Below are 12,016 nucleotides of genomic sequence, written 5' to 3' on the forward strand. Positions count from 1 at the left end.
GTAACAGGCAATCAGTTAATTAACAGAAATATAATAATAATATATATTTGAGAAGGCCAATTTGAATTTTTATTTTACATATGGTAGAAAAAATTGTAAAAAAGCACAATAATAAAAGATAAATAATAAAATAATTATACAATAATATATATATGAAAAAAATAAAAATGGAAAGTGAAAATAATAAGTAGAAAAAAATAGAAGGGAACAAAAGATGACGAAGAAAAAAGGAAAAGTAAAAAAATGAAAGAAAAAAAATATAAAGAAAAAAATGAAAATAAGACAAAAAAAAAAATAGAAAAAATGGAAAAAAAAAAAGTATGGGGGAAAAATGAAAGAAAAAATGGTAGGAAAACAAATGGAAAAAAGAAAAAGATGAAGGGAAAAAATAATGAAAAAAATATAAAAAATTAAATAAAAGAAACAAAATTATCCTCAAAATCAAAAAAAGCATAACTATTGTTAGAAATCTCACATAATTATATTTTTTGGGAAAATACTAATTCGGCTCATGTGTTTAGCTTGAATATTCGATCGATCCCTCTATTTTTTTAAATAAAAAAGGGATAATTACATCTCGTACGGTAATTTAAAAAAAAATTTGTTTTATACGGTAACTTTAATAAATTACAAAAATACGGCTTTCCCATCCATAAATTCCAAATATACGGCTCTCCCCACCTACTGTGTATATATATATATATTTACTTTTGTTTTATTTTTTTTTTGTCTTAATTTTTAATAAGAATTTAAGCATATCAATTAATATAATAATAAAAGTAATAATAATTATAATTACTACCTTCAATAAAATAAAGTAGATTAATTTATTTTTATTTAAAATAAATATATTTATTAATATTAAAGTTAATATTTATACAATTACTCAAAAAATAAATAAATATTTATACAAATTACAATATGCTGTTAATTAAAATTAATATTAATAACTATATGTTATAATATATAGTTAAAGATAATCACAATATTATTATTCTTTATAAAAATATTATATATATTTTTTAAATCATAGCTAGTCAAGTCTCAACACTCAATGCTAAACCAAAATCATAATCTAATCCAAGTTTCAAGTTTTGTTACAAAAATATATTTAAAGTTAAAAAATTAGTTTTGTAAATCTTTGTAATAATCATGTTAAATAAGTTTATAAATATTTATGTAAATGTGAGTTGCAAAAATAAATTTTTTAGTTGTGAAATTAGTTTTGTAAATTGTTGTTACAAAGATGTAAAACTTGTTTTTAAAAAAATATTGTATTTCACAACTATATTCAATAAAGTGTTTTATAAATAATGAATATCTTAAATTTATATTTTTAAGTTGTATAGCATAAATATAATGGTTCATGTAATTTTTTGGTACAATATTGTAACAATATGAAAAAGTATAATAATTTTATGTATATTTTGTTTATGATTTCTTAACTATAAAATATTTTCGTAAATATTAGTTACAAAAATATCTTTCTTAGTTGTAAAACTAGACTTGTAAACTATTGTTACAAAAATAAAAATTTTAGTTACGAATTTGTTTGAAAGTTTTATCTACAAAAAAAAAAAAATCTACAATTCTATAACTGATTTTGTAAATATTATTTACAAACACGTAACAGATATTTACAAGTTCGTAACATATATTTACTAGTTTGTAAACGTTGATCACAAGAAATTGTATTTTACAGCTTTTATATATGATTTTGCCACTCCGTATTTACAATTTTGCCATTCCGTGTTTTTATCCAAAAATTCCGTATTTTTGTAATGTACCGTATTTTTCAGATTTTTTTTAACTTTTAGTGCATTTTTGTAGATTTCCCAATAAAAAATTAGACCCTGTGTATTGCAAAACATAACAAGATAATATCCTGAATTTGATTTTAGTCATAATTTAATTTAATATGACTAGGATACTCCTCAATTTTATTAATTAGTGAATTATATAAATAATTAAAAATATATTTTAAATAAAAAATTATATAAATTAATTTTTAAATAAAAAGTAATTTCAAAATCAAAATCAAAATCAAAATCAAAACCCTAACTCTATAACAAACAAATTAAAACAAACTTAATAAAATAGATTATACCAACAAACCCTAAAATTACACTTAAACACTATTCTTAAAACCTAAACTTAACTAAAACGATAAATCCAACAAATAAAAACTCAAATATCATCAAAGTTTGAAACACATAAATGTATTTCAACAAAAAACAATAAAACTAAACCTAAATTTTTATTAAATTCAATAATCTCAAACTTAAATATCTTTATCAAACCCAAATCTCTTTTTTTTTCTTTCCAAACTATCAAACTCAAATCTGAAAAAAAAAATCATAAACCAAAAAAACCCAGTTTCTCCATCCCCTTTGCTCCATAAACTAGATCTGCCAAAAAAAACCAATAAAAGGGCAACGAGGAATGAAATCAATACGCCACCCTTGAAGGCTAAACATCTCAGTCTCAGCGAGACAACTTTGAGAGAGGTCTTTCACCGTCGGATAGTGCTCCACCTAGATCTGAGAAGAAGGCCGACCCTCCAGATCCGAGAAGAAGGCCAACTGTCCTTTGCCTTGTATTCACGGTCGACAAATGGTTTTCTCTACTTCATCGTCAGCTATTGCTCCACACATATCTGAGAAGAAGGCCGACCCCTAGACTGGAGCTCATTATTGATTTTCTCGGGCAAAGAATTACAAGATAGAGATGGTTGGGTTTTTGGGGTTACTCGGCCAGTAGCTCCATTGAAGACGAAGAACAAGACGAAGAAGAAGAAAAAAAAGATGAACAGATTGATTTTTAGATTTGTTTTTGTTTTAATTTTATTATTTTTTATTTAAATCTGATTATTTATGTTATTTTTTTTATTATTTATAATACTTTTTTAATTAATTTATTTATGTCATCTAAAAAAACTATGACGAAAATTAGGCTCGGGTATTATTTTGTTCCGTTTTGTAAAACACATAGTCTGATTTATCATTTAATAAAACACAAAAGTCAAATTAGTATTTTTCCTACTTTTTTTTGTTTTTTACAAATTTATGGGAAATTAAATTGCATAAATATCAGCTTCTACGTCAAAAAAAAATATAATCATAATTTTTTAAAAGTACTTTAAAAAATTCATAAATATACGTATACTCAAACTATGCATAAAAAATATTACACAGTGATGTGATAGTGTATTCTTAAATAGTGAGTCCCCTATGAAATAAATGTGATTCGCGAGAAGAAACTGTCACATCATATTGTCACCATTTTGGGTACACAAAACATTACACTAGTTTTATTTTGTAGAAATATACAAGTTTTGAACTTTTATTTTGAAAATAAATACTTTTAAGTTTTTATATATCTAAAAATATCGTATTTTGGTTTGAAAATACCCTATCTTTTTATTTCAAAAATCAACTTTTCATTTAATTTCGCTATATATATATATACTTTTTGTTATCATAAGATACATCGTTATTACTGTATGTTTAAATGTAATATATCTGATCATAGTAACCATTTATACAAAACACTAACAATTTTTCTTTTAATTTTTTTTGTGCCATGTTATAAAAGTAACGAAAATTAACAAGATAGTTACAAACACTATCATTTTTTTATCAAACAATTTGTATGTTCACGTCAATAAAATATTAATTTCTATGTTCACATTTATAAAACACCATCGTGCTATTGTAAGTTGTATCTAATTAGTAACATTATGTTGAATGAGATATGTAAATATTATTCTAAATTTAATATAAAAATTTAATAAATTTATATTTGATCCAATTTTAATAATTGTGCTTCTAGATATAAAGTTGATGCAAAAATAATTATTTAATTAATAATTATTTAATATTTATTGAAAATATAAAAACAATTATATTAATTTATATTTAATGTCAATAATAAATTAGATACTAAAAAATAATAAAATATTAATAATGACATCATTTGTCTATTTGAATTTATTTGTGCTTAAAATGTAATAACTATACTCGTAGTGCTATACAATATCATAAGAATTGCTATATATAAGACCATCTTTAGCTAGAGATATAAAAATTGTGCCAAATTTAACACAAAGGACATATATAGAATAATTTTTACAATTGTGCTCAAAGGCACATAGATATAAAAGTAATGTAAAAAAATCTATATCTAATGTTAATACTAAATAAGATACCAAAATAAGAGAGCTTTACAAAAATATGGGAAAAAATCAATTATTTTTTATATTTATTTATACCACAAAATATGGTAATTCTAGCAAAAAAAGAGTTTAAAATATGGGAATCCCACAAAATACTATGAACAAAATACCATAAACAAAAATATACATTCTCTCTCTCTTACTTTCCTCTTTTTCTCCATCTTTCACATATTTTTTACTCACTCTCTATTTGTCTCACAACAATGACAGTCGATCATTTTCTCTCTCAACAATGGGAGTTCTCTCACACTGACAAATGGACGACCTATCTCCAGTCACCGCTGACACCATCTCCGATTTGTCTTCTTCTTCTTCTGCGTCTTCTTTGTTGTTTCAGATTTTTTTTTTTTTCAGATCTAGTTTTCTTTTTCAGATATGGTTTTTTTTTCCAAATCTGTCTAAGTAACTAGTTACTGTCACGATTCTATTTTGTTTTCAGATCTGAGTTTTTTGTCGACTTAGTTATAACCAATCACCTCATTTAATCTACTTCTTCATGGTTATTTTTAAATCTGATTTTATTTTTCAGATCTGGTTTTCTTTATAAAACTACCTAAATAACCAATTACTATCACGATTTTGTTTTGTTTTCATATCTGAATTTTTTTTGTGGACTTAGTTGTAACAAGTTACCTTATTTAATCTCCTTCTTCATGTTTATTTTTAAATATGATTTTATTTTCAAATCTAGTTTTTTTTATGAAACTACCTAAGTAACAGTTACCTTCTTCTTCTACTACTACTTCTATGATTAATTTTTAATTTTTTAAGTTTTATTTTTTTCTAGTTTTGGCTTAGTAACTAGTTATTAATTAGTTATTTTAATAAAGATAATTGGTTACCTTCTTCTTCTTCTTTTGTACTTTCTTCCAAATCTGTTAGTAATCAGTTACAATTCACTCGAGTACTTTTCATGGTAGTTAAAATTGATTTCCATGGTAGTTAAAATTGATAGTGGTAACCGATTACCGCCACATTACTAAAAAATCCAAAATTATTTTTATAATGGTAACCAGTTATTATTTAAAATTAAATTAAATGACATATATACATCTCCAACAATAATCCAAAACATACATATGTATAATGACATAACCCAGACATCATCATCATCACAATTAGTGAAAGTCATTCTCATCACCTCATATTTGAATGTATATATAAAAATAATACAATAACAATAATAATACATCCATATTTATATATATAAATATTTACTATTTTATAATCTTATATATATATGTATATACATATAAAAATAATAATAACAATAATATATGTATATATAATGGAAGAAATTAAATGGTTTTATGTATACCATTAATTTTGTATATATATGTATGGAAGACTTTTCAATGCACTACAACAAAAATGGGTTTTAGGGGCTACGCATGTCTTCCTTAATAACCCTAAAAGTCACCACTGATACATATCAGAGGCGACATGTTGCCCCTAATAAAATGTGTCTAATATGGTATATTAGGGACGACTCAATGGCTCGCCTCTAATATTTAAATATATGTCGCCCCTAAAAGTTGAAATGTCGCCCCAAAAATTTGAATATTTTGCATAACTTTTATCGATGTGTTGCCCCTGATATGCTAATAGTTGCCCTTAATACTTGATTATTAGAGGCGACATGTTGCCCCTAATACTTGATTGTTAAGGGCGACATGTTGCCCCTAATACCATGAGATGTCGCCCTAAATGTTTACAGGTGACATAAATATTAGTCAATATCCCCTCACCCCTAAAACTATTTTATTTATAAAAAATAATAAAATTAAATAATTAAATAAAATTTTAATTAATTATTAATTTAAATTTAAATAATTGAAAACAAAAATATTAAAAATAAAAAATATTATATTAAATATTCAAATTAGTTTAATAAGATAACAATTATTCATAATACATTAAGATAACAAATATTTATACAGTTCATATAATTTAACAATAATTAATAATAAAATAAACTTAATCTCCTAAATCAACTGCCTCGTCCTCCCTATTGTCTTCTTGTTGCGGTTGTGGTTGCTGCGGTGGCGACATCGGCCAAGGATATTGGAGAGGTAATGTGGACGATCCAACTCCATACATGTAGGGATACGACGGCTGCGATGACGGTGGAATTGGCCACGGATAAGGTGTTGCTCCGTACATGTATGGAGGTACCATATGTTGAAACGGCAATACCCCGCACGTGGAAGGATGGGTTGGAACTGGAGGTTGAGAAGACGAAGCTCCAAAAATATTTTCGCTATGAGGCATAGGCGGCATCTGAACGTTTGGTGGACGAAATGAAGGTAGAAAAGATTGAGATAAGAAATTAACTTGGTCAGTCAATTTTTGTAGATTATTCTCCAATTTTTCTATATATTCTCTTGAATGATGAGGAGGAGCTTGAGACTCGCTAAAGTGAGAGTGCTGGGTCGATGATGACCCCGACCCCTTCAATTTGCAGCCCACTCCTCGCTCATGTCCATGCCTTTGGCCCAATACTTTTTGTAGTACCTCCACCTGATCAACTGTTGTCGAATCACCATTATTGGATGCACAAATGGATGTTTGCTGGGTTTGTAACTCAAAATCAGCCTTTAGTTTTTCCTGTTTTCAAAAAATGTTAGACACTAACATTAAATATAATTCTATTAATATTAAAAAACATAATTCAAACTTACATAATCTTTGCGAGCATCGTCATTCACGAAAGAGTTACTCAGCTTCTTTTTCACTTCGTAGTGTGTTGGGGGAATTTTATTATTTTTCGGAAATGCAAATTTTAGTAACTTCAACAATTCATCGAAAGAGTCATTTGGCCACTTCCCCCTAACTTTCAAATGCATCAACTTCACCAAAAAGTTTGAGGATGATATCCAATCACAACCCGGATACAACTCAGCTTCAATCTCGTCGAACAACTCGTCATAATACTGTCTCATTCGACTGCCAGACACACCATCTGCTTCCTCTGCATTTGTCGTTGAGATGAAATCGTCTACATCTTCATTCTCCTCAACTACCTTATTGGCGACACCAACTTCCACCTCACCGTGGTAAACCCACTTTTGATAATTCTGTTGAAAACCCTTGTCAAAGATATGAGCCTCCACCGTATCTATAGTTTGTAGTTTAACATTTAGGCACCTCACGCACGGGCATAAAACTCTCCCGTCGCAATCTACATGTTCTTTTGCCATTTTCAAGAAGGCTTGGAGACCGTTCCAATAAGCATCACAGTTACGATTCCTTAATGTCGTCCAACTCTTATCGATCGGCATCTACGATATAAGAATAAACAACAATTAAAAATTATTGATTATGTGTGTGTGTGTCCTAATCCACATTTTCACTCCAGTTCTATAGGGGTAAAGAACCTATCCCATTCAGATTTGTAGTATACATATAATTTAATCTACACTCTTAAAATTATTTCGTTTATGTAAAAATTTCAACAGCACCTCCTTATGGTTCTCATAAGTGGTTAGACTAAAATTAAGTTTGCCCACTTACGAGAACAAATGAGACATATTGAAATCTTTATAAACAAAACAATAAAATGAGTACTATATCAAATTATAGGTACACAACAAATCCAAACCATCCATGCGGACATATACCGTCCTGGATAATTCGGAGAAGCATATTTAAGAATTCTTACTGACTCAGCCTCTCCGAACGGGTCTAAGGCTTTTCGTGATTGAAAATAATTAAGAAAACATTATCACTAGGTGATAATATATAAAACTTCTATCCTATCTTTGGTAATCAAATTTTATTACCAAAGAAAAGCAACAAAAAATGAAATATTTTTAAACACTAGCTGTTTTATGATGTCTTATAAAATCTTATGATACCATAAAAAATTAATTGATTAGTTTTTTTTAATTATCAAACTTATTTTTTTCATCTCAATTAATTAATGATTTATTTTTAAATTATTCCTCTAATTTTTAAATTAATTTATTAGTATTTTGAAATTATTTATCTAATTTTTTAATTTATTTTCAATTACAAATTTGTTAATATTAAATTAAATTTTAATTTTTAATATATTTTTAAATTACTAAATTTGTTAATATTAAATTAAATTTTAATTTTTAATTTATTTTTAAATTACTAAATTTGTTAATGTTAAATTAAATTTTAATTTTTTAATTTATTATTAAATTATTTATCTAATTTCTTAATTTATTTTTAAATTACTAAATTTCTTAAATTAAATTATAATTTTGTAATTTATTTTGAAATTATTTATCTAACTTTTAATTTATTTTTAAATTACTAAATTTGTTAATATAAAATTAAATTATAATTTTTTAATTTATTTTGAAATTATTTATCTAAATTTTTAATTTATTTTTAAATTACTATATTTGTTAATATTAAATTATAATTTTTCACTTTATTTTAAAATTATTAAATCGTTAATATTAAATTAAATTATTTATCTAATGTTTTAATTTATTCTTTAATTTATTTTGTTAATTCTAATTATTCAATATTTTATTTATTATATTATTATTTATTTAGTAATCTAACTCTACTAAATTTTCGGCACCATAACATCTCTATTGTAACATATCTAAAAAATTTAAAACCCTACAAAAATCACTCAGAAAATTCTCAAAACATTCACAATATACATATTATTAATATACAATTTTATATACATATATAAATTTATCACTAAACACATCTTACTTTGTACACACATTCACATATTAATTAAACCGATAACATAATTGAAAAATAAATACTTTGATGCCACAAAATTATAAATACTCTAGTGACCAAATTTCCAAGAGATACTACTTCAATTTTTACACAAAATCAACCCAAAAAATTAAATTTAAACAAAATTAAATCAACTTAATGCCATATAAAATCTTGATATAACTCATCATTCAAATAATTTTTATATGTATATCTTTATTAGCCACTTTCAATTATAATTAAAATATAAAATAAAAAATGAGTTCATTACAAGAGTTTTTATAAATAAGTCATAAGAAAAGTACTTTTCTCCTACAATTCCATTTTCTTGCTATTTAGTTCGGTTACAAGGCTCAAAGTGATCTTCATGCCTAACTTCTTTTTTTTTTTGGTGTGGGAATCTTCATGCCTAACTTAAGTGCTAATAAATTCATTTTGCATAGAGGCCGGGCTAATTGCACTCAAATTTTATATAGCCTTTGTGGCCACCGCTAGGTATATATCAGGGCAGATTTTTAAGTCCTCAATGGCTTCCATGCAAATGACCCATAGGGAACACAAAAGAATGACCGTTCAACCTAATTGTTGTGCACAACAATGAAGCCTAGTTACAAGACCTCTACTGACATAGATATATAAAACATATATATATATACACACACACGAACAAATATATATATATATATAAGCAGTAGCTTGCATATCCATGCCAAATTTTCCTAAAGAAAGCCAATGTAGCTTGCATTTAAACCAAAGAATACAATTGAACAGATAGTAAAGGGCTGATGTGTTTCAATTTTGACCATATAAGCTCCAAACAACTCTTCACTCACAGGCTACTAAATGAAACCAATATGTGTCAGCCAACACCATGAATGTAAAAATCATTAATATTACTGCACGAGTATGGAACAGAGGTGATGTCATGGTAAAACTGGTGTTAAAATGCTACCAAGATGTAAAAAGGAGTTTATACACTTAAAGTTGAATACCATCCTAAACATAGTAGTAGTCTAGTAGAACTTGGATGAATTTATTTACCTTCAATTTGGGACAGAATCGGCGAAGAAGTCCTCAACTGTCATAAAGAAAGAATTAATTAGATAATGAGCAACAACAACAAAGCTGAAATGGTGTAGAAACATTCAAATTCAATAATGGAAAGCATATCTGAATTTTAAAAAAAAAAATCAATGCAATCTTGCAAGGGTAACAACACTGTTGGAAAAACCAAATTTAAACTTTAGTTGTAACATTTTGTCTGTTTCGTTTTTTTTGGGTAAAAAAACTTGGATGTTATTTATGTTAAAACAAGCCCAATAAAACGACAAAGGAATGTAATTCTACTCTGCATGGCAGGGCCAATACTAAATTTAGTACTTCATAGTCAGCATGTTTACCCTTTACTGATGACAAAAGCACTAATGTCCAAATTTAGAAGCATGAGACAACATAAGCTATAGAACTTACCTATATCCTCCGGCTCTGGAGAGTCTAATAAGATGTCAGAATCGGATGGAAGAAAAGGAGAACCAGGATAGTTTCCCAGGGCTCCTAAGTCTGCAGAAGTATCAAGGTATTACAGATTAATAAAAGCCTCAAATTGGATAAACAATCATGCTAGAAAAGATTATGGTTTTGATCTGTTTAGATGAAATTGCAGCTACATGGTATTTATAAATTTAAAGTTACAGAATCTACTTAACCCTTATAAAATATAACAAATATTGAGCATGGTAAGAAGACTAGTAGTAAAAGATGGAAATTCAATTATAGGGGACTCCAAAAAAAATTACTTTTCACAATTATATCCCATTCCCTTTCAAAGAAAAAAAAAATCATATCTCATTAATATTATGGACAATCACACTGGAATAGTATATAACTGGACTAAAAATATATATAAGAGGGTCTAATTACAGTTGTGGTTTTGATTGTGAAATAATTACCAGCAGTCTCTTATTTGATAAGCAGAAGAATTCTTTACTTTTTTTGCAATTCCTCTGCTGTTAATAAAACTAGCAGCATTTCCTTTATTAAGGGAGAAAGAAGAAGTTGAAGGTCCAAAGTGGAAATATGATTACCAAACTAGTAAACTACAATACACAGCAGTATTATATATATAAGCATGAGGCATCTGGATCTACATATTTATATATTATATATTATATATGCTGAGAACCACGAAATAACAGAGGCAAAAATATATACCGGAGCTCTCTTTGGAGGAGCGACTGTGGGGGTTTTGCGGTAGTCGGAGACGAGCGGCTAGTGGAGGAGCGACTGTGGGGGGTTCGCGGTGGTCGTAGATGAGCGCCGAGTGGAGGAGCGACTGTGGGGGGTTCACAGTGGTCGGAGAGGAGCGGCGAGGGTCCGATTGGAGAGGAGCGGCTACTGTTTCGTTGAGGAAAGAGGCGAGAGTGAGGCAAAGAGGAGAGAGAGAGGCAAATAATATTAGGGTATTTTGCAAGTATGGTTAGAATGGAGATGCTCAGGACAAGATATTAGGGGCAACGGGCCATAATATGTCGCACCACCCGCCAAATTTTCCCACTCTGATTTAGGCAAATATTAGATTATCAGCCACGACTGTTACAATATTAGTGACTACTATTCATGTGTAGGTTCTGATTTCTTGAATATTAGAAGTTATACACAGTAGCTCTTAATAAAGTCTTAAATGCGTATTAATAATTATAGTATTAATAATTATGATTATGTGACAATATAATGACTTGGTATAGTAAGTCATCAATATAAATATTTGTTTCTAACCAATAAAAGACACAAGCTATATTTAAATATTGACATGTATTTGAAAAATGAAATGTTTACAATATTATATTTTCATAATAAATACACATTTTTTTATCAGGTAATTCTTCCAAAAATTTAAAAAAAATTAAAATTTATTTTTAGAAACATTAATTAACAACTATAAATATGGATAATTGATCTTAATATTAAAGTAACTATTCATGGGTACTAACCCTTAAGAGTTCACCCATATATGCATACATATTAACCTAAATATAATTACAAAAATATAGTAATAAAAATATCCAT

General features: G+C 27.1%; 1 protein-coding gene across 1 annotated transcript; it reads right to left on the reverse strand.

Annotated features, from left to right (window-relative positions):
- Window positions 1–6,082: 6,082 nt before the first annotated feature.
- LOC133801361 (uncharacterized) lies at window positions 6,083–11,500 on the reverse strand. Its single transcript, XM_062239549.1, has 5 exons — window positions 11,162–11,500; window positions 10,421–10,510; window positions 9,992–10,028; window positions 6,916–7,515; window positions 6,083–6,841 (listed from the first exon to the last, which is right to left on the reverse strand). Exons 4-5 carry the CDS (start codon window positions 7,513–7,515, stop codon window positions 6,212–6,214), a joined length of 1,230 nt encoding a protein of 409 aa, XP_062095533.1. The 5' UTR covers window positions 9,992–10,028; window positions 10,421–10,510; window positions 11,162–11,500; the 3' UTR covers window positions 6,083–6,211.
- Window positions 11,501–12,016: the final 516 nt, after the last annotated feature.

The sequence above is a fragment of the Humulus lupulus genome, chromosome 9 (assembly GCF_963169125.1).
Source record: "Humulus lupulus chromosome 9, drHumLupu1.1, whole genome shotgun sequence".
Taxonomy (NCBI): domain Eukaryota; kingdom Viridiplantae; phylum Streptophyta; class Magnoliopsida; order Rosales; family Cannabaceae; genus Humulus; species Humulus lupulus.